Source organism: Oryctolagus cuniculus, chromosome 5 (genome assembly GCF_051225735.1).
Source record: "Oryctolagus cuniculus isolate XC-2025 breed Fujian yellow rabbit chromosome 5, ASM5122573v1, whole genome shotgun sequence".
Taxonomy (NCBI): domain Eukaryota; kingdom Metazoa; phylum Chordata; class Mammalia; order Lagomorpha; family Leporidae; genus Oryctolagus; species Oryctolagus cuniculus.
Genome location: NC_142871.1, coordinates 64,590,308 through 64,614,224, shown reverse-complemented (window position 1 = coordinate 64,614,224; position 23,917 = coordinate 64,590,308). Strand labels below are relative to the sequence as shown.

General features: G+C 44.7%; 1 protein-coding gene across 2 annotated transcripts in view; it reads left to right on the top strand.

Moving 5' to 3' along the window:
• The window catches only part of CRYBG1 (crystallin beta-gamma domain containing 1), a 205,088-nt gene that overhangs the window by 88,970 nt on the left and 92,201 nt on the right, over positions 1-23,917 (top strand). For both annotated transcript variants that reach the window (XM_070073735.2, XM_089332772.1), the window contains exon 2: positions 2,514-2,652. In XM_070073735.2, coding sequence (XP_069929836.2) covers positions 2,514-2,652 — 139 coding nt within the window. The remainder of the gene's footprint in view (positions 1-2,513; positions 2,653-23,917) is intronic.

Genomic DNA, 23,917 nt, shown 5'->3' with positions numbered 1-23,917 from the left:
GTCACCAGCTGCAATCACTCCTAATAAGAGTGAGCTGTCTGTCCTTTGGAGCTTTGTAGGAAGCATTGACCTCTCCAGCTATGAAAGTCCTAGGCTGTACTGACTTCTGACAGAGAAGGCTTTTCTGTCAACAATGAAAACCTGTTGTTTGGTGTAGCCACCTGCACCAATAGTCTTCTGCACACTTGCTCAGCTTCTGCATCAACACTTGCTGTCTCACCTGGCACTTTGATGGGGACCATTTCTCTCCTTAAAACTCATCAAACACCCTCTGCTAGCTTCAAAGTTTTCCTCTTCTCTGCCCCTCTCAGGCTCACAGACTTGAAGGGGGTTGGGGTCTTACTTTGGATCAGATGCTGGCTTACAGGAATGTTGGGGCTGATTTGATCTCCTATCCAGGCCACTAAAACTTTCTCCATATCAGCCATCAGGCCCTTGCTCTTTCTTATCATTCGTGTGCTCACTGGAGTAGCACTTTTAACTTCCTTCAAGAACTTTTTCCTCGTGCTCAGAACTTGGCTATTTGGTGCACCAGGCCTAACTATCAGTGTATCTCAGCTTTCCGCATGCCTTCCTCATTAAGTTTAATCATTTCCAGCTTTTGACTTAAAGTCAGAGACATGCAACTCTTCCTTGCCCTTGAACACTTAGAGGCCTCTGTAGGGTTATTGGTTCACTTACTTCAATGGGGTTGTCTCAGGGAATAGAAAAACCAAAGAGAGAAGGGAAGGGCCAGTTGGTGCAATCAGTGCAGCCTCCCCTGGGTCTACATTAGCTGGCATGGAACCAGTGGGACTCAGGTGTCCTAACTGACATCTTAAATGCTAAGCTAAACACCCATGCTTTATCGCTTTGTATCTTGAAGTCTTGTGAGTCATTCAATAGACTTTTCAACAAAGAGTGGGTGGCAGCCTGCCTATACATTTCTGGTTTACTTCTACAATAGAGAACTCCACTGTGGTTGGAATAAGTTCAGATCCAAGGGGTCTTCTCTTGCTTGCTGCCTCTCTTGGTGTACTTGTGAGCCAAAGGACAAAGTGAACGCTGTGGGCTAGGGTTTGTGAGAATTAAAAAGAGGTCTTGATGCAGATGCATCCATGCATCCATGGTAAGACTGCAACACCTTCTCACTGTAAGGGATCTTTCAGTTGCCATCTGAATTCTCCTAGGTGATCTCGGTTTCTCTGTACTCTTTAAATTCTTGAGAGAGATTTGCCTCAAAGATACCCTTCAGCACTCTTCAGAGGATAGAAGTGCATTTTCATAAGTGCTTGATGTGGCATAAAGTGTTGGAAGAAAGAAACTGTCCAGAGCGATTACTTATGCAGTATGGAATTGTTATCCCACTGGAGATTCTTTTTATTTCAATGCCCTTATCTACTGATTTGACTTTTTTATAGTGTACTGCTTTTTACCATGTATTACTTTTATATTACAAAATTGGGGGTTCAGGGTCGATGCTGTGACATAGTAGGTTAAGCCTCCACCTATGGCACCAGCATCCCACGTGGGCGGTGATTCATGTCCCAGTTGCTCCTCTTCCAATCCAGCTTTCTGCTAATGGCCTGAGAAAGCAGTGGAGGATGGCCCAAGTGCTTGGGCTCCTGTACCTGCATGGGAGGCCCGGAAGAAGCTCCTGGCTTCTGGCTTCAGATAAGTACAGCTCCAGCTGTTGTGGCCATTTGGGGAGTGAATCAGCGGATGGAAGACCTCTGTCTCTGTCTCTGTAACTCTGCCTCTCAAACAAATCTTTTTAAGAATGGGGGTTCTCATTTTATATAATATGAAGAATAATGTTTTTAATTTTTAATTTATTTGTAAGGGAGAGATATTGATTGATTGATTGATTGATCTGTGACAGGTGGGGATGAACCAGGCCTAAGTCAGGATCCTGGAACTCAATCTGAGTCTTCTGGGTCTTCTGTGTGGTCGGCAGGGACACAACCACTTGAACACCTGCTGCCACCCTGGGTATGCACCAGCAGGAAGCAGGAACTGAATGCAAGGCAGGACTCAGATCCAGGAACTCTGCTATGGGATGTGAGCACCCCAGGCAGTGTCTTAACTACTGTGCCAAATGCCCACCCCTAAGAATAATATCTTTTAAAACAAAGATACACATGATAGAGTTCTCCCAAATTATGCTCATACAAATCACCCTTGCTGATTTTGCCATAGTGATATATATATATCTGCCTTTAAAGTATTTGTATGATGCCTGATTTACCTTTCTAACCTCAAAACAGCATCAAAATTCCACAGAAGTTTGTACTTCTTCTGTAAAACAGCAGTTTTGTAGTTCTCCTTCTCCTTCATTGGTATTTTCCATCAAAGCCCTGGTCTTGCTCCCATGTTATGAGCATGTCTCAGTATCTGCAATGCTGTACTCCTTGTGAAGAATGACTCCTCATCTCAGCTGCTTAGAAATACACAGGGAAATGGGCCTTGGGTTCCTGGAGTATTCAGCGTTCTTGAGAGCTCATTGATGTGAATGTGTTTTCCACTCCTTACAGAGCTTTGGAGGGCCTGGATGGAAGCCATGCGGCTCAGGAGTGCCGGGACATTGCACTGCCTGGTGGGGATCCCCAGTCCCTTCTCACCGCCAGCCATGCACCTGGTCCTTTGCCCGCAGAATCTAGAACACTGAAAAAGGTAATGCTTCACTTCTAGTATTTGCCTCCCAAGAATAAACATTGCTAAACATTTAAATACTGCAAAATCACCCCTATCTGACTGAAAAACTCGTGCTTGATGGGCACAACATATATTGTGAGAGGTCTTCGGAAAGTTCATGGAAAAGTGTGTTATGAAAAAAAAGTTTGCATGGATTTTAAAAAATTTTGGTACCAAAATAGACATCTTTTAACTCCATTCTCCATGAACTTTTCAAAATAGCATTTATAACATATCACATATGATATATGTAGTATACATATATGTTGTACAATATTATTATATTTGATAATACAATAGTTTGTTTAAATATAAGTATTACAGAATATATAATGCATATTGCATGCCGTCTCTAACATTATGCATGACAGCAGCGTATTATTAATAATGAGTCTCTGTGTGAACTTGACTCTGCTGCCTCAGGTGTTCTTCATTGTATAGCTGCCCTTTTCTGCCTTGTTCTTGTTACACAAGCTGTGATTTAACACAACGGTGCACAAAGTAATATGGCATCAACTTTGGGACTAGTGTTTCCCATAAAAAGCACACCTACTTCTTGCTACTATAAAGCACTTAGTGCTAGTATCTCATCAGGAGTACTTTCTTTTTCTTTAATAATTTATTTATTTGAAAGGCAGAGTTAGAGAAAGATCTTCCATCTGCTGGTCTACTCCCCAAATGGCCACAAGAGCTGGGGCTGGGCCAGGCTGAAGCTAAGGGTCTGGAACGCCATCCGGGTCTCCAATGTGGGTCACAGGGACAGAATTACTCTGGTCATCTTCCGTTCATTTCCCAGGCACATTAGCAGGGAACTGGATTGCAAGTGGAGGAGCAGGTCTCAAACAGGCACCCATATCTGGCTGCCTCCCCCTTCCTCTCTCCTCCTCTGCTGGCCCCCTCTCCTTCCCCTCCTCCCTCCTCCCTCCTCCCTCCTCCTTCTTCCCTCCTCCTTCTTCACCTCCCACTTTCTCACTCTTGCAGTCTTTCTCGGTCTTTGCATGTTATACCAAGAGTACAGGGAAGAGGCAGAGCAGCAGCCTTTCTCTCCCCAACCAGAGGGTTTTACACCTTATGTCTCATGAGTCATGGCCAAGAGGGCCAACTGGACCATTAGTTCCGAAGTGCAAGACCCCACACATGGGGCCAGCGCTGTGGCGTAGAGGGTAAAGCTGCTGCCTGCAGTGTTGGCATCCCATATGGGTGCCGCTCCACTTCTGATCCAGCTCCCTGATAATGCACCTGGGAAAGCAGTGGAAGATGGCCCCTGCACCCATGTGGGAGGCCTGGAAGAAACTCCTGGCTCCTGGGTTCAGATCTGCCCAGCTATGGCCCAGCTTTGATCTTTGTGGCCATTTGGGGAATGAACCAACAGGTAGAAGATTCGCATTCATTCATATTCTCTCTCTCTCTCTACTCTCTCTCGTTCGCTCACTCTCTCTCTCTCTGCCACACATGCCACCACTGTGGCCAGGATTCTTGGTAAACAAATTTTAAGTGTACTGAGATCCTGGGTGGTGCATACTCACAGTGAGTGTCCGGGCACCTCTGAGACCTTCCAAATTACTCTTCTCTCAGTCTGCTCTCCCCAGTGGGAGAGCATGAGATCCAGTAGGTTTACTGAAGCGACAATGCAAGGACCACCCTGGACCTTCTCTCCTGGACAGATGGCCTCCCATTCCTGAGTATATCTAGCCCTCAAAATTGGATCTACTTTTTCAAACTAGGATTTATTTTTTTATTTGCATTAACTCTAAGCAATTTCTATTTCCCAAAAGCAGAATTTTTATCCACTCTCTATATGTGTTTTGTATACTCAGTGTTATTGTTTTTATTTATTTCTTGCCTTTTTTAAGATTTATTTATTTATTTGAAAGAGTTACACAGAGAGAGAAGGAGAGGCAGAGGTAGAGGTCTTCCATCTGCTGGTTCACTCCACAATTGGCTGCAATGGTCAGAGCTGAGCCAATCTGAAGCCAGGAGCCAGGAGCTTCTTCCAAATCTCCAATGTGGGTGCAGGGTCCCAAGGACTTGGGCCATCGTCTACTGCTTTCCCGGGCGACAGCAGAGAGCTGGATCAGAAGTGGAGCAGATGCCCATATGGGATGCTGGCACTGCAGGAGGTGGCTTTACCCACTATGCCATAGCACCGGCCCCTACTTATTTATTGCTTTTAATGTGCTATAACAATATTACTTCAACCTGACAACACTATGCTGAATCCTTCAATTAAAATAAAAAGACATTTGCTGTACCTGCTAGTATACGCAGATACATGATTTATAATTACAAAGACAATACTATGTCTCCACATACCAGCTAGGGGGAAGTGGAACCACAAATCAGAATGTTACTAGAATCTAAATGTTGGATGGGAAAAAGCACCAGGAATCATTCATTTATTTATACAAAACAAATTTTCCATTGAGTGGCTATGTTAAACTTTTAGTTAATTTTAGAACAGAAGACATTTTATTTAAAACATCACTGTTTCTGGGATAGACAATGTGTCACAGAGGGTTAAGCTGCCACTTGAGACATCTCCATCCCATATGAGAGTGCCTGGTAGGCAGTCCTGCCTCTGTTTCCCATCGAGTTTCCTGCTGCTGTGCACCCCGGGAGGGAGAAGGTGATGGCACAGGGAATTAGGTCTCTGCTGTCCATGTGGGAGACCTGGGTGGAGTTCTGGGCTTCTGGCTTTGGCCTGGCACAGCCCTGACTGTTGTGGGCATTTGGGGCCTCCCCTGTCCCAAATCTCTGATTTTTAGTCAGATCTTGACATAATTTCACCCCACCCCACCTGGGCACCTGTCTCTTACGCACATGGGTGGGCCTGGTACCCAGCTTCAATTTCTTGAGCACTTGGGTGCCTCCCACCCGTATGGGAGACTCTGAGTTTTGGGCTTCTGGCCTTAACCTGGCCCAGCCCTGGATGTTGCAGGCATCTGGGGGGTGAACCGGCCCATACATCTCTGCAAAGAGGGCAGATACTTTAATGAGAATTTTCCTGTAATGATATTTTAATTCTCCTTAAATTCTGATAGCTTATTTTGAAAATGCTGAAGATTGTATATGACCATCGTGAATATAAATGAAATTGCCATATTTTCAGGTCTTCTCAAGATGCATTCAAACAAGTGAAATGCACAGCAGCTATTTGAGTAACTCAAGTAAAAAAGCTATTTTGGCTTTAATTCTTTGGATCTTTTCCTTATTGGTGAGCCAGATAAAGCCACTATTTCCTAACAAAGTATGTGTGTGTGTGTGTGTGTGTCTGTTTCTTTTTAAGAAGAAAAACAAACCCACCTCCCCTACAAAGTAAATGAATGAATGAATGAATAAACCCCACAGAAGTAACTGACCTATAGAGGAGATGAAATCATATCAACTCAGTGCTACTCTCACTGTTTAAGACCGGGATGCACCCACATCATCCATAATAGACAGGTGTCTGCTTTGCTCTGAAGTGGCTCAGAGAGGGCTCCGCTGCAGCCACCTTTGGCAGCTTTTTCTTTTCTTAATTAACCTTAAAGCAGTCAAGATGTTGTGTCTCTCAGTTTCTAGCCTGATGTTCTACATGACTCTATAACACTTCAGTTCAACAAGCCTTGGCACAAACGTGCATTCTCCACGTGACTCATAGAGGCAACCCACCCCTCTGTGTCATTTCCCTTCCCACTTCTCTATTTCTCCTCTCTCCCTGTAGCTGTTCCACACTAATCCACTGGCTTGTCTGAATGTCAAATCCTCCCCACCCTCACCTCATTCCTTAGGCCAACCCAAGTTCAAAGTATAAAGTACTTAAGCCTAGGACACAGTATATGAACCTTGATCACAGAACTCCCACTCTGTCTGAGCCACCTAGGCTGCTGACCTCCCCAGGGATGGTGCTTGCATCATCCTGCAACACGTGGGACCTCCCCATACCCTGATGTCCATCCTACTGCTGCAGCCTTGGGAGTGGAGCTCTTACTAACTAGGTTTCCACCTTCCCCCAAGGTGGCTTCCATAAAGAATTTAGGAATATCGTCCATGTAACACTCAGCACTACAGTCCACCTTTCCACTGGAACTCCAGTTTGAATTATCTGTGCCATCCTGTGTTGTGACCAAAGATGACTGAGCCCTTGGGCCTCCCCTGTCCCAAATCTCTGATTTTTAGTCAGATCTTGACATAATTTCACCCCACCAACCTGGGCACCTGTCTTATGCACACAGGCAGGCCTGGTATCCAGCTTCAGTTTCTTAGTCCTCTCTATAGCTTCTGCATGGCAGGAGTCTATGTGCTCTGAAAATACGGCTCAAAAAGACTGAACACACTGCTGGGGGAAAAGGCAAGATAGAGAATAATGTGTATAGCATATTTTGTAGATAGATAAATCAATAGATTGATTTAAAAGGCAAAGTTAGAGAGAGAGAGAGAGATCTTCCATCTGCTGGTTCACTCACCAAATGTTCATGACAGGACCCGGGAGCTCCATCTGGGTCTCCCACATGGGTAGTAGTGGCCTAAGTACTTGGGCCATCTTCTGCGCCTTCTCAGAGGCGTTATTAGGCAGCTGGATTGGATGGAGCAGATAGGACTTGATCCAGCACTCATGTGGGATGCCAGTGTCACAAATAGTGACTTAACCCATGTGCCACAATGCCAGCCCCATGGCATGTTATATTTTGTGTAGAAAAGTGGGCAAATAGAATATATGTTTCTGTAGTATGTGTGTATGTGTATGTATTGGTAGATGCATTAAGAAACTATGGAAGTATACATTAAAAGCTAATAATAATTACCTGTAGAACATATACATTTTTGTTGCACAGTTTTTAATGTTTTTATTTCTGAGCTCTGTGCAAGTATTCCTTATTCAAAAACATTTTTTAAAGATTTATTTATTGGGCCGGCACGGTGGCGCACTAGGTTAATCCTCTGCCTGCGGCGCCGGCATCCCATATGGGCGCCAGGTTCTAGTCCAGGTTACTCTTCTTCCAGTCCAGCTCTCTGCTGTGGCCTGGGAAGAGAGTGGAGGATGGCCTAAGTGCTTGGACCCCTGCACCCTGCACCTGGCTCCTGGCTTTGGATTGGCGTGGCTCCGGCCATTGTGGCCATTTGAGGAGTGAACCAATGGAAGGAAGACCTTTCTCTCTATCTCTCTCTCTCTCACTGTCTGTAACTCTACCTGTCAAATAAATAAATAAATAAATAATGGATTTATTTATTTAAATAAATAAATAATATATAATAAATAAATAAATCTTTTTAAAATTTATTTATAAGGCAGAGTTACAGAGAAGCAGAGACAGAGATCTTCCATCTGCTGGTTCACTCCCCCAATGGGCCATGATGGTCAGGGCTGGGCCAGGCTGAAGCCAGGAGCCTGGAACTCCATCTGGGTCTCCCATGTGAGTGGGAGGGACCCATGTACTTGGGCCATCTTCTACTGCTTTCCTGTTAGCAGGGACCTGGATCAGAAGTAGTGCAGCCAGAACTTGAACCTTTGCTCCTATGGGATGCCGATGTTTCAGGTGGCAATTTAACCCAATGTGCCACAACACAGACCCCTTCAAAAAATGTTTGAAGATGTCAGAGTAATAAGTTACATTGTGATTAAAGTTAAAATGGCTTAGGTATGCACGTGTAATTTTTTAGGACTCTCTCAATTTGCTGTAAACTACACCAGTCCTGATTATATTGTCTGGGAAAGCTATTGTTGCTCCCAAGTTTCTTAAATGGGCCATCTCACCACCTTTGCTCTATGCCTTCCCATGGCTAGGAAGCTGTTCTGCTTTTTGCACACCTGCAGACTTCTATTAGTCCTCTAAGATCCTGCTCAAACAGTTCCTCCTTTTGTCTGCCCCAGAAAGGTTGTTCATGGTCTTCTCTGGGCTTCCCACTGTGATGAACATTTCTAGAACTCAGCATTTGCTATACTGATTGACAAGCCTTACCAGATAGAGTAGGAGGTTCTAAGGATCAAAATGCATTTGTGTACCTGGAGCATTATTTATAAATGTTTCAGTAAAATGCATATATTCACAATGAAAAAGAGGAAAAGAAAAACAGAACACGCAGTGCTTGCTGCATTCTGTGCTGCAGTGCAGCCCTTGTATGGGTTTATTTTCAGTTAGGCTTTGGAGGGTAGAGCAGGAAATCTCACCAGATCCGTCCCTACATAAATGAGCCCTGTGTGGGCAGCAGAGAATGTGGCAGTTTCCAGAGCATGACTCCACCCTGCCCCTCCAGCACTGGTGTTGTGCAATTGCCAGGATCAAGGTGAAAACAATATGATGGCCTAGGGAGCACTGCTCCGACTCTGAAAAAGCCCAGGGTTACCAGGTGCAGCAAGAGCTGCCTTTCATACATACAAGGTTTCTGAAGTCAGGCATCCAAGGACAGGAGGACATTGCTTCGTATCCTAAGCATGACACTGCTAACAGTGGGATTCAGGGCACCAAGTATTTTCCTCGTGAAAGCCAAATATCTGCTCTTGCATGAAAGAGATCGATTGCCTACTTACAACCAGCTTTGGACAAACTCAGGTTATCCCTATCTATCCGTGATGTTTCCATTTGAAGGTGTCTTGGTCGCCAGTTTGTAACAGGAAAGCTCAGTGAGTGGCTTGTTTTTCTTTCTGCCCCAAGTGCATGTGTTGTCTTCCTTTGAAGCAGTGATTGTGGGTGCCTCTTAGGTACACATGTATAAATATATGTCAGCCAGTCCATTTCCTGTTTTAGCCCAAACTAGAAGGCATTGTCTCTTGTAGGGTGTTTTTGGAAAGAGTGTGGTTATACGTATGTATATATATTTTTTCTGTACTTGCTTACTACAAAAAAAAAAAAAAATCCCAACAGTATTAAAACATATAAAACAAATACTTAAATTCTCTCTTCATTGTCCCCAAATTTGTATATACTAAATGCATGAAGCTTGTATTCCTTAAAAAAATTCTCTCTTTATCCTGAAAATTGAGTAGTTTGGTATATATTCTATGTTCTGTGTTGTTTTTTCCTATGTTCTATGTTGTTAACCAAAAAAGGATTATCTACTACCTACAATTCTCTAAATTTTTTTAAAGATTTATTTGTTTATTTGGTAGGCGTAGTTACAGAGAGAAGGGGATACAGAGAAATCTTCCATTCGTTAGTTCACTCCCCAAATGTCTGCAATGATTGGGCCAAAGAAGGGAGCCAGGAACCTCATCTGGGTCTCCCACAGGGATGCAAGGGCCCAAGCACTTGGGCTATCTTCAGCTGCTTTCCTGTGCACTTTAGCAGGGAGTTGGATGGGAAGTGAAGCAGCTGGGACTCCAATCTACATCCATATGGAATGCTGGCACTGCAGGCCACAGCTTTACCCTCTATGCCACAATGCTAGCGCCTCTAATTTTTTTTAAAGATTATTTATTTATTTGAAAGTCAGAGTTAAACAGAGAGAGAAGGAGAGGCAAAGACAGAGAGAGAGAGGTCTTCCATCTGCTTGTTCACTCCCCAGTTGGCTGCAACGGCCGGAGCTGTGCCAGTCCGAAGCCAGGAGCTTCTTCCAGGTCTCCCACACAGGTGCAGGGGCCCAAGGACTTGGGCCATCTTCTACTGCTTTCCCATGCCATAGCAGAGAGCTGGATAGGAAGTGGAGAGGCTGGGCCTCAAACCAGCATCCATAGGGGATATCAGCACTGCAGGCGGCAGCTTTACCCACTATGCTGCAGTGCCGGTCCCCTCTAATTTTTTTAACCAAGAAATCTTTGTGATCATTTTCCATATAAGTTTCTATAAATATGACTCCTGTGAGTTTCTAAGTCATATTCCAGTGTATAAGGTGGACATACTATCATATGGTTTACCAGTCTTTATTTACAGACACTTAAGGTGTTTCTGCCTTTTTTCTTTCATAAACAATCTGTCCTTATGTTTTCTTTGGCCAGTTATTTCTCTTTTTTTTTTCTAAGACTTTTTTATTTATTTGAAAGGCAAAAAGAGAGCGATCGTTTATCTGCTGATTCACTTGCCAAATGCCCATAACCACCAGGCCTGGGCCAGACTAAAGCCAGGAGCCTGCAATGCAACCCAGGTCTCCACATGGCTGGCTGAGAGCCATCCTGCTGCCTCCCATGGTGTGCATTAGCAGGTAGCTGGAATGGGTGCAGGGCCAGGACTGGAACCCACATACTCTGACATGAGATCTGCGTGTCCCAAGCGGTGTCCTCATCACCAAGCCAAATGTCGGTCCTTGGCCTGTTATTTCTGAGGGGTAAATTCTCTAGAACTGCTGAATCCACAGCATGCGTGATTTTAAAGAATGCAGATACTATCAGTTTGCTGATTAAAAAGGCTTAATCAATATGTGTTCCCATGGTGAATGAATGTGTTTGTTTCTCACCTCTTTATGAATGTCATATACAATCAAACTTTTTCATCTTGCCAGTCCGTTCCTATCTCATATTTAAATTTGCGGTTCTTCAGTTACAGTGAGAATGAGTTCTTTTTTATGTTTACAACCCTTTTGTGTTTCTTCAGTGAATTATGTTTTCAAGTTCTTTGCTCATTTTCATATTGGGTTGTGCATCTTGCTGAAGCTGTGATAAAGTGATAATCACTGGTATTCATAATTGATAAGTTGTTTTTTCATAGGGTCTCCCCCCCTTTTTGGAAAAGCACATTACTTAGTGTTCTGTCATCCAGTCAGGGTGTACGTTTGCTGTGAGTTCCTCAGGTGGAAGGTTCTATAGAGGCGAAGCTGTGAAGTGATGCAGAACATGGCCACTTCTCTGCCCTTGTTCTAGAGCAGGCTGGCATTTGGAAACCGTAGTTTTTGGTCACTCGTATGCAGTGGGGTTAAATGCAGATCTCAGGAGAGTAACCGAAGAGTTCTTCCTTCTCACTTACCCCAGCTCTTTCAACCCCTTCATTCAAATAAACTTGCATTTAACACTAGCCGTCCTAGACTTAGAGCCCCAGGAAGGAACATCATTTAGGTGAAGTCCTCTGTGAGCCAGTGTTTCACCAGGAACACAGGGGCGGTGATCCTCCTGGCCAGCACGCCCGTCTTGCCCCAAGGAATCTCCAGTGATTGGAAACCACGGGCCAAGTACAAAGCTGTATGTGAGGGGTAATTACTGTTATTGTTCTCTGACATCCTCACATTTCAAACTGAATTCCTAGCAGCTATTGCAGTCCAGGAGAAAATTAAAGCTCTGGTGACCTCACCCCCCTAATAAAGGGGAGTCACCGATCACTGATGCTCATTTGTGTTCCCGAGGCCACCAAGAGAGGCTGGAGAGATGTATAACCGCGAGCTTGTCTTCTTTTGAATTGAGGAAGGGTCTTTCCTAAGAGAGCATTCGTTTGGATTAGAAAAGCCTCTTTGGGGACCTCTTCTTTGATCAGAGCAGAGGTCACTGGCTGCGCTCTGCCTTGGGCCTCTTGAGGGACCCCTGGCTGTGTATGTAACTCTGGACACAGTCCCATTCTATAGCACTCCCTCTCCTCTCTTGGGGAAAATCTGAAGACTGTCCCAATCCAGAAACTCAATGGGGGGTCGAACCTGCTGTGGATGTGGCTGTCGCAGGTGTAATGGCTGTGCCAACAATCGCAGCAGGAGTGTTGACTCTCGGAACAGGTGTCTGGACTCCCGGAATAGATACGAAAATCCCAGAAACAGAGCCTATGACCAGGATCCGGATCTGGAGGTAAGTCCTTTCTGAGGAGATCTTTCAGCGTCATTGGTTTTTCCAGTGTCTGATTGGTTTTGAGGTCCATGATTGTGAATCAGGATCTATTACTACAGGATCTATTGCACAGGGCTAACTACATATTTCAGAGTCATGTATGTTAGTGTAATCGTTCAGCTGTTCTTTCACTGAATGTTAAGCAATTTTTTTGTTTGCTTTTTGCTGTTGGTTAGAGTTTAATTAACAAACTAAGTGTCGTAGAAGCCAGTTCCTGGGGGATATTGTTCCCTGAGACTTCAAATTTCTATGCTAGGCTTTTTAGCACCTCTAGCATTGCAGTAGGAACCAAACAGTATTGTATTCTCTCAAAAACCACTTCCTTTTTGCTGGGCTCATCTGCAGGATACCCAGTTCTTATTTGACTTGATAATAGTAAATCCCATAAAGATGGCTTGGGAAATGGCCTGATTGGGTAAGATTCTGAATCAATAGCTCAGAATTGCCTTTTGTGTACCATTTTGAAAGGTGATACTTTAACATTGAGAAGTGAGTCCAGCTCCTAAGCCTGGTGGCTGTTCATTAGCACCAGTCCCCTTTGTGAAAGCCAGTGTGTTTTTGTACTGAATCTTCTGTGCTCCTCTGGTGAGGCACAGGGTGGCCATCTCCACCAGCCCGAGCTCACCTCCAAGGCTTATTCATCCTTCTCTTCCCCAGCTGTAATAGTACATGTTTGCTTTGTTTTGCACCTGCTGGCTTTGAAGCTGTTGGATGGAATGTGTAGAATGTATGTCAGCCTCATTTTGGAACGTGCTCTAAGAAAAAGCATGCCCTGTAAACTTCCGATCTATTCTTTTTTTTTTTTTTTCCTGTGAGGGTACTGATTAGTGTCTAACCTATAATTTGATGAACTAGGTAATGTATACATGTTAGTAATATTTGTTTCTCTGTGTGTGTATATACACACACACGCATACTTCTGGAAAGCATCTAAGCGCTGAAGCAATAGTCGCAGATGGAGTAAAACGTTTGGTGCTGGCAATGCACTCACCACATCAGTCAGATGGACTCTTTTCATTGCTTATTGCATTTGAGACAGTGGGAAAGGGATTCAGCACTGTAATTTTTCCTTTGATTTTCACGACTATTGGTTTTACTGTCATTTCTTCTTAGTAGAGCTTTGATTTCTCTCTGCTGTTCAACCTGTTGACTCTCTTGGGAGCTTTAATCAAATGTTCTATAGAGAGAAGACCAAAAGGCCCAGGCATGGGTTCATGTGCTTCAGTAATCACTGGTTAGTTGTCAGCTACCAGAGGATATTTCTAATGATTTCCAACCAACTTGAAAGAAAATGTCTGAGAGAACTTTGGGGGAATCTAAAATGTGTAAACAGATAACTCTAACGTAAATACTGAGAAATGCTGTGATGACCTGTGATTATGAGAGGTCTCTCGGCCGGCGCCGCAGCTCACTAGGTTAATCCTCCACCTTGCGGAGCTGGCACACCGGGCGGGGCGCCGGATTCTGTCCCGGTTGCCCCTCTTCCAGGCCAGCTCTCTGCTGTGGCCAGGGAGTGCAGTGGAGGATGGCCCAAGTGCTTGGGGCCTGCACCCCATGGGAGACCAGGAGAAGCACCTGGCTCCTGCCATCTGATCAGCACGGTGCGCCGGCTGCGGCGGCCATTGGAGGGTGAACCAATGGCAAAGGAAGACCTTTCTCTCTGTCTGTCTCTCTCACTGTCCATTCTGCCTGTCAAAAAATTTAAAAAAGAAAAGAGAGAGAGAGAGAGGTCTCCATGATTATGACAAATACAGCCGAAAGGATTGACTCCAGGACAACCTGGGTCATCGCAGCAAACCTGGGAACCACCCGACCCAGCACCCTGCTTGACTTTCAGTGAGGATCTCAGGAACCTGCAGGGGCACATACTTTTTGCCAAGATGATTTGAAGAAGTACCGTAAATAAAGAGAAACTCTTTGTCCTATTCAACTTAGAATCTTAAAGCATAGCAGGTAGGGGTTCGGCACAGCAGTTAAGATGCCGCTGCATACCATCCTGGACTGCCTGAGTGGGAATCCCGGCTCCGTGCCCAACTCCAGCTTCCTGTTAATGCACATCTTGGGAGGCAGCAGGTGATGGCTCAAGAAGTTGTTAGCTCACTGCCATCCACGTGGAAGACCTGGATTGAGTTCCCGGCTCCTGGCTTAGATCGGCCCAGCCCTGGCTGTTGTAGGCGTTTGGGAGTGAATCAGTGGAGAGCAGATCTCTTTTTTCTTCATCACTCTGCTTTTCAGATACATAAGATACATACATAAATAAAAAATTGCAGCACCTTATAGTGAAGATCTCCCAACTTAGAAAATGAAGGAAGTAGGAACTGTTTTTGGCACTGATGCTCAGAGTCCTAATTGAAAAGGTCTTCCTCTTGGTGATGGTGCCGTTCAAGCCCATGCACATGCCTTTGTTTTTGGGTCTGCTCATAACGTTTGTCTAAAATAACAAAAGAATATTCAGGTACTTCTTTCAAGTTAGCTTCTAAAGGCTTAGGGAACTAAGAAATATTTCACCATAATGCATATATTAATTCAAAATATTGAATTTTTTATTTTACAAAATGAAAATATACATTACAAAAATGTTAAAGTACCCATAAAAACCTTCTTTCATTCTATATTTTGTTTAAAACTGCCCTATCCAAACTGGCTGTAGTAGTTTAGCAAATATTTGTAAATTCAGAGATTATACCTGTTGAGATTTATTGATCTTTAAAACTGATGATCTATCTTATTTGTGAAGTTTTCCTGCATTCCCAGTTGGTGTTGTCAGATGTTGCTCATGAAATTCAGTTATAGCTCAGATAATAGTTCTGTATGATTATTCAGAAATTATATCTCTTCTCCACTGGAGAGTTTGCTGCTGTAGAACAGGGGACTAATGTCATGCTGAAACCTGCTGCACACAGATGACATCCAATACGGGCAATCACAACGACTGGACAAGTGAATTATGAAGCACTGAGTGGAGCCAAGACCAGAGTCCCGCTTTCAGCTCCTCTCTAGACCATCTGTGTTTCTGTGGGTTAGGTCATTTATCCTTCCTGCACGTTGGCTTTGGTGTCTGTAAATTAGGGGATGGCAGTTGGATTAGTTGTGCCTGGTGGAGCCCCACGCGTTCCTTTGAGATGCCTCAAGGGTTGCAACAGGACGGAAGAGGCAGCTGGGTGGGAGAGGAACTCAGGCTTGCAAGCTCACGTTCACCTGTTTTTAATATGTGCCAGGATCTGTATGGAGTTCTTTTGAATAAAATGTACTGCTGAAACAGATCTGGAAAACAACTGGACTAGATCATGTGTAATGTTTTTCCTCATCTTGTATTCTGATTTTATGTAGCAGGTTTATTAATTCGTTTCATTATCACATTGCCTTTTTTTTTTTAAGATTTATTTTATTTATTTGAAAGTCAGAGTTAGAGAGAGAGATCTTCCATCTGCTGGTTCATTCCACAGATGACCACAACAGCCTGGGCTGGGCCAGGCTGAAGCCAGGAGCCAGGGGCTTCTTCTGGGTCTCTCACATGGGTGCAGGGGTCCAAGCACTTGGGCCATCTTCCACTGCTTTTCCCAGGCCATTAGCAGGGAGCTGGATGGGAAGCCGGGACGTGAACTGGCACCTGTATGGAATGTCAGTGTTGCGGACAGTGGCTTTAATTGCTACACCACAATGCCAGCCCCAACACATTGCCTTTTGTAAGAAATTTTATCACATTGGTGACTACCACTAAGTCATTATGTATCTTCCCCCTCTTCCAGCACAGGCCCTTATTGTTCTAATACCTAGTTAATTTGTCTATTATATCTTGTAATTATTCTTTATCCTAACTAAGCTGCCTGTCTTTAATGGATTTCCTTTACCTTATGGAATTGCTCTATAAATATTTAATGAGTTGATTTGAATTTTATTCTTATCTACCTGGGCATTGGCAACCTTAAATGTCTGGGTTCATCAGTTCCTTCCAGTCATTTGTGAAGTCCCTGGAAGGAATGATTCTCAACTTGGAGCAACTAGGGGAGGGAGTAGCTGACTTTCCTACATTGCTGGCTGGTCGTGCAAGAAATGTCTTCTCTGCCTTCCTCTTTTTAAAAAATCACACTTGAACAAAGAATTTTCAAGGTGGTTAGAATATTGGCTTTCACTCGAGCACTCAATGGAGCAGCACATACTTGCACAGCATAAATAGTAATGAAGGAATTAGGTGTGTTACAGGAGAAAAGGAAAGAAGTCTCAGGTCAAGGCACACGCAGTAGAGTAAGGGAGGAGCAGGTGTCCCACTTGCGAGTACCTGGGTTCACTTCCCAGCTCTGGCTCCTGCCTGTAGCTTCCTACAGCTGTGAAGGCTCGAGTAACTGGATCCCAGCTGCCCATGTGGGAGACCTGGATTGTGTTCCCCTCTTCTGACTTGAGCTGTTGCAGGCACTTGGGGAGTGAGCCAGTAAATGAGAACTCTCTCTTTGCCTCTCAAATAAATATACTAATTAAAAAAAAAAAAAAAAAACAAGAAATGGAAGAATTCAAATACCCATGCACACAATATTCATGCAAAGCTCAAAGTCCCTCATGCTGCTGCAGTTCTGATGGGAAGCTTCTACCCCATTGCCTGTCCTTTGCTCCTTCTGTGGTATATTGGTATTCGTTTATTCATTCTGTACTTGTTAATGAGGTACCCAGGGAGTTTCTTCTTTTGGAGAAGTTGGAAGAGATTGAAAAGGAAATTACTGGAAGTACGCTAAGTAAATTACCAACAACTTAGTCAAAACCAAGCCTAAGAGGAATGACAAACTCATTTTACTAAAGAGTAAAAAAAAAAAATAAGCTGTATCGTATTTGTTGCATTTAATATTATGTTGCCCTATGTGACGGTTAGGGAAGGCATCATAGACTGGATGCCACTGGGACACAGGGAGGCTGAGTTAACCAGGGTAGAATGGTGTTTCCAGAGGATGGTGCAGAGGAACTTTGGTGGGGTAAGGGTGGGGGTGGGAGTTTGGTGTATGTATGAAATACTACTTGGGACACCTGTGTCCCATATACGGGGTTTGAGTCCCAGCTCTGTTCCCTAATCCAGCTTCCTGCTCATGTGCTTCTTGGGAGGCAGCCAGTGATGGCTCAAATAGTCGGGTCCCTGCCACCCACTTAAGAAACTCAGATGAGTTCTGGGCTGTGGACTTCAGCCCTGCCCATCCCTAGTTTTGCTGGCATTTGGAAAGTGAACTAGCAGGTGGGAGTTCTCTGTCTCTGTCTTCCCTCAGCCCCTCTTTCTCTCTGCCTCACAAATGAGTAAATAAGTAATTTTAAAAACCAAAGTAACCTCGGGAAGTAGAATTTTTTTTTCACGAATAAATGTGGGCATGCTCCATTCTTTAAATTCAGACAAAGACATTGTTTTAAGATCTTGAGCAAGGCAACATCTGTAATCAGTGAAATATCTCACAGACAGTGGGTTTGGCTTTGCTGGCATGATGGCAGAGTTGAGTGAAGGGAAATAGAAAGTAGCTGGGGACTGAACTTCCACAAACTGCACAAGAGGCAGCTGGAACAGTCTGGTCTTACATGTAAAAGGTTGCTGAATGCGATGAAGTCAAGAGATTTGCTGATAGATCTCATGTGGGAGCAAAAGTAAGTGAAATAAAAAAGATGGTATGACTGTAGTGTAGGAGGCTAGAAAAATGGTGTTCCCAATAACAGATGAGATTCTTCCAAAAGAAAACCTGATTGCCAAGAAAAATCTGTTTGTTCTTTGTAGAAAATGTTGGCTTTAGAAATAACAACTTGAAAACTCTGTAGAAAGTTTTAGGGTAATGGGGCGGGGGGAGTTGTAAAGAGAAGTAGATTTGTAATATCATCAGAACAAATTAGAAGCTGAAAATTTTCAAAATTTTCTTCTTTTTTTTTTGGTAAATTAATATGAAAATTCATTTGGCAGCAAAATCTGACCTGAACTAATATGAGGCAACTAATTACTTTATTTAATTATCCCACTACAGTGTGAATAGCTGTGCACTTTTGCTGCAGAAATATTCATGGGTCATGATACGTGCCCATGGTACCTTTCTAAAATCTGAAGATTATTTCTTTTGAAATATGCTGTTCCAAGGAGCTTTTCATGAGGGCATAGGGATTGTGTGCTTATATTGAGTTTAGAGAAAGAATGGCAGTGAGCAACGCAGACCCCAGGAGGCAGCAGTGGTAACTAAAGTAATTAGGTTCCTGCTACCCCTGTGGGAGACTGGGTTGAGTTCCTGCCTCCCAGCTCTGGCCCGAGCCCACTTCAATGGGAGTATTTGAGGAAAGCCCTCACTTGCTCGCTTTCTTTTCTTTTCTTTTCTTTCTTTCTTTTTTCTTTTTTCTTTTTCTTTTTTTTTTTTTTTTGACAGATAGAATTACAGACAGTGAGAGAGAGAGACAGAGAGAAAGGTCTTCCTTCCATTGGTTCACTTCCCAAATGGCCACCACAGCTGGCGCTGTGCCGATCTGAAGCCAGGAGCCAGGTGCTTCCTCCTGATCTCCCATGCGGGTGCAGGGACCCAAGGACTTGGGCCATCCTCCACTGCCCTCCAGGGCCACAGCAGAGAGCTGGATGGGAAGAGGAGCAACTGGGACTAAAACCCGGTGCCCATATGGGATGCCGGCACTGCAGGCGAAGGATTAACCAAGTGAGCCACAGCGCTGGCCTCTCCCTCCCTCCCTCCCTCCCTCCCTCTCTCTCTCTCTGTCTTCCCTGCCCCTAATGAAAAATTCAAAAGACTAGCTGTGAAGGATATTACAGAATCACACATGATGAGACTTATAATGAATGATTAAACTTGAAAAGAGAAACATAAAACTGCACACAAATAGAAAATAGAAGAGGAAACTCAAGCAAGAGGCTATTTGATTTGGTGGGAAGGGGGATATTGTTGAATCTGGGATTTTTGAAGGTTATGGGAGTACAAGCAGGTGGATGATAGTAACTGGAGAGAGAATCTGAAGATTTGCTTCCAGGAGAGGCAAAGCTGAGGAGGTGAAGCTTGGTGGCTGCCATGGGGCTGGCGCAGTTAAGAGAAGGGCTGCTTGCCATGATGGGTCATGTTAGGCAGTTTTAGAATCAGGAAAGAACAAAAAGGAGAAGGGAATATAGTAAAAAATGCCTGGGAGGGAGGGGATAATTGGGGAGGTACAAATAGGTTAGAAGGAGAATGTTAAGCCTGGGTGGACCACAGATTTGGAAAGGAGGAAACACGTGTAGTTGAGCTAAGAGCAGTAGCAGAATGGGAAGATGATAGAGGAAATTCACAATGCAGAGTCACTTTCCTCTGTAGGGAAAGAAAGAATATTATTGCCAAAAATGGGTCTGGGGGAGAATCGATGATGGAGAAGACTATTTTTGGAGTAACCTCAGATGGAAGTATGGTGGGAAGTCAACAGGAAACCGACGGCTGTCAAAAGGGCCAGGGTGGGCTAGTTAAACACCATAAATCTATCATCCAGTTGTGTGAACAGTGCTGGCTGGCTGTGACTATCTTGCTATTCAATGAAATTTATAACATTGGCCTACTTCTTTACCGTCTGTCCTTCTCCCCTACAATAGAAACTCCACGAAGCAGACGTTTTTGGCTCAATTGCTCACTGCTATATCGTATTCCTACCATATGCTAGATGCTCAGTAAATATTGCTTGAATAACTTAATGTTTTATCTGTATCTTTTAGTTTCACCTTCATTTACTTAATTATTTCTCGAGAATCACTTACTACTTAGTAGATGTTTGGAAGCTTGTTCAATTTGACTTGGTTTATTTCAGTTTGCTGCAGTAAGAAGATGCTTCTTGGCCAGCACTGTGGCTCACTAGGCTAATCCTCCGCCTTGCGGCGCCGGCACACCGGGTTCTAGTCCCGGTCAGGGCGCCGGATTCTGTCCTGGTTGCCCCTCTTCCAGGCCAGCTCTCTGCTGTGGCCAGGGAGTGCAGTGGAGGATGGCCCAGGTACTTGGGCCCTGCACCCCATGGGAGACCAGGATAAGTACCTGGCTCCTGCCATCGGATCAGCGCGGTGCCTTCGGATCAGAACGGTGCGCCGGCTGCAGCGGCCATTGGAGGGTGGACCAATGGCAAAGGAAGACGTTTCTCTCTGTCTCTCTCACTGTCCACTCTCCCTGTCAGAAAAAAAAAAAAAAAAAAAAAAAAAAAGAAGATGCTGCTTCTCTTTCCCACAACTTTGTAACTTTAGGGATTGACCATCCCTGCAAGGTTTCTTAGGCAGCCCGGTCCTAAACCTATTTTGTTCCCTTGTGCCACAGTGGTCTCATGCATGGCTCCAGGTAGTGGCATTGAAAGAAAAACAAAGTCTTTCTGTTGCGCTGTCTTGCGTAACAGAAGACTAATACGTTTTTTGTCAGGAAGAAGTTTTGCAAGCAACAGCTTTGGCAGTTCTGCTTCATGGCCCCCGAGGCCTGCCTGCATGAAGAGGGTAGGCTGTCACAGGTGCTGGGCGAGGGCCCCCATGCCTCTGCTGAGCATCTGGCTGCCAGGCGCAGTCTTGAGTTCTCCATGGAACCAGGAGCTTCCCTCTTTAGTCCTCGGGGTGCAGGTGTGGTCACCCCTGCCTTGTCTGTCCAACACCAGCCCGGTAAACACTGCGCTCTGTGACACACCCAGAATTCGGAGTGACTCTCAGCAGGCCACTGAACTGAAACGAAGGAAAGCCAAGCATGTGTAAGGAGCTAAGGAAGTCACACAAATAAAACGCTTCTGCACTCTGAACAGGACTAGCCTGCAGCAAGACCCCAAAAGCAAATGGCTAATCGTGAAAAGGAAGTGGGTAGATCTGCAGAGACCACCTTCCTCAAAGTGATTGACAGCTGTGCTGGGCTCCGACGCAGTGTAATTAATGCGTCTCACGCCTAAAAGGTCATGTTACCTGCCTGTCCCATGAAACTTCTTTATATTTACCTTCATGTCATCAGTAATTAGGCCATCCACGGGCCCCTGAGTTGGGTGTCATTATCCCTGCTTTGCAAACAAGGAAGAGCAAGGGTGTTGGTACCTAGACTCCAAGCAGGTGTTGCCAGACTCCATAAAGGATCCTGGAATTCTAGACTCTCGGTCTGAACTCAGGCTTCCTGCACCGTGGAGCAGACAACCAAGTGAAAATAACCCAAATACATGTTGTTCTGGCAGTGTTGCAGCCCCACCCTGGTTGTGTTCTACCCGAGTGAAGATGCTCCCTGCTTGGCATGGCTGGGAGCTGGAGGACAGGGACAGTGGGGGGAAGCGGGGAGGATGGTGGAGTGCAGTGCAGGGTCCATGCAGCACATGGTTCCCGGTGTCTGGGGAGAAGTGACTGCAGCAGGCTCCTGCGGATGTTGCTCAAGTCTGAGGGACGTGCTGGTCTGTAGGGAGTAGGGCTGAGCCTGCTGCCTGGCCTTCCCTTCAGGAATGTTCCCAGTTAATCGTATAAGCAAACAGCAGACAAGTCTTACCCATAAAAGAAGCACCCCAGCACAGGGAGGGCAGAACCAAGATCTATGAAGATGGAGACAGCACAAGATCTCAGTGTGGGGTCCTCTTTGCAGGCTGCCTGGTCTGCGATAGCAGCGCTGGCCTGGCTCCTGCTATTTGTGCTTCCCCAGGATCGTTGCTATTTTAGTCTTCTCCATAAATTATTCAGATAAGCCCAGATACCTTTCTGCACCAGATGAGTAAAGACATAACTCGGGTTATTTCTGGAACATTACACTCCAAGAAGAGTCCTCTTAGGAGAGCACTTGGTACAGACTTTCCAGTGCCAGTTACGCTCCCAGGGACACTGCAGCACTTGCAACCAGGTGGCAGGCGGGCTGTGGGTCAGTCTAGGGGCAAGGAGGCAACCTCTGGGCTATTTCAGTTCTCCAGCTCTCCCCTCTTCCACCCACCCAAAGGGTGCTGTAGCCTTTTTAAGTACTCTTAATGCCAAGAATTGAGAGGAGAGCAGAGAAGTCCTATTTGTGTGTCTGCTGAGAACAGCGAGGAAAAGACAGGCTCTTTCACATCAACTCTTACCTTTGATCTGACTTAGGGAGAAAAGTTCAATAGCAACTATTGAAACAGTTCTTTCACCTGATTAATCTAATAAAGAGTTCAGATCTACATAAATGTTTAGGCAAAGCATGCTCTCTGAACACTAGACATATTAAGATGGCTTTAGGTTCCTCTTCTTCAATATTAAGTATTTCTTTTTATTTATTTGAAAGACAGGGAGGCAGAAGGGGAGGACAGGGAATGGGAGAAGAGAGAGGATGAGGGAGAGAAGATCGCCTATCTATTGGTTTATTCCCCAAATTCCCATAATACCAGGAGCTGGGCCAGGCCAAAACCAGGAGCTGGGAACTCAGCCCATGGGTGGCAGAAACTCAACTGCAAGGGCCGTCAGCACTGCTTCCTAGGGCATGCAGTAGCAGGAGTGTTGGAATCAGCAGTGGAGCCAGGATTGAATCCCAGGCACTCCCATAGAGGATGCTGGAGCCCCATGCACTGTCTTAACAGGGACACCAAACACCTGTGGCTTTAGCTTCCCTTTTGCAGAGAGACAATTGTATGTTTGTAACTGAACTGTAACACTTAACTGTCTGAAATCTGAAAAATGAGTTATGCGAAGCAGCTGAATTTTGTAGATGACTTAGTGTCTATCTTTGTATGTTAAAAACTAGAATTCTGACTTCTTTGAATAAAACCCATCTAAAAATATGCTTATTTTTCTGTATTTAAAAAACAGAATTTGCTAAGCATTGTTTAGCTTTTCCATGATGATAATATGATTCTTGTGAAGAGAGTTTTTCTATAGAAATGTAGTAACATTCTTCAAGTTTATTGAAGTGCATAGTCTACCTGTTACTGCAGTAAATTATCATTTCTCTGTTATTTTGATATTTTTGAAAATTTTTTATTTTCATTTTATTTGAAAGGCAGACAGAATCTTCTGTCCATTGGTTCACTCCTCAAATGCCTGCAACATCCAGGACTGAGCCATTTGAGTCTCCCACGAGGGTGGCAGGTACCCAAGTACTTCAACCATCAACTGCTGCCTCCCATGGTGGCTTTAGCAGGAAGCTGGATTGGAAGGGGAGTACCAGGACTTGAACACAGCACTCTGAAATGGGATGCAGGCATCCCAAGTGGTGATTTAACTACCGTGCTAAACACCTGCCCTTATTTATTTTATGATTTTTTTAAAAATTATTTATTTATTTGAAAGGCAGAGTTACAGAGAGGCAGGGGTAGAGAGAGAGAGAGACAGAGAAAAGTTTCCATCGGCTGGTTCACTCCCCAGGTGGCCACATTGCCAAAGCTGTGCTGATCCAAAGCCAGGAGCCAGGAGCTTCTTCTGGGTCTCCCATGCAGGTGCAGGGGCCCAAGGACTTGGGCCATCCTCCACTGCTTTCCCAGGCCATAGCAAAGAGCTGGATTGGAAGTGGAGCAGCCAGGACTCGAACCGGCGCCCATATGGGCTGGCAGCACTGCTATGCCACAGCGCCATCCCCCTTGCTCTTATTTCTAATAGGTTTCTCCAGATGTTGCCTT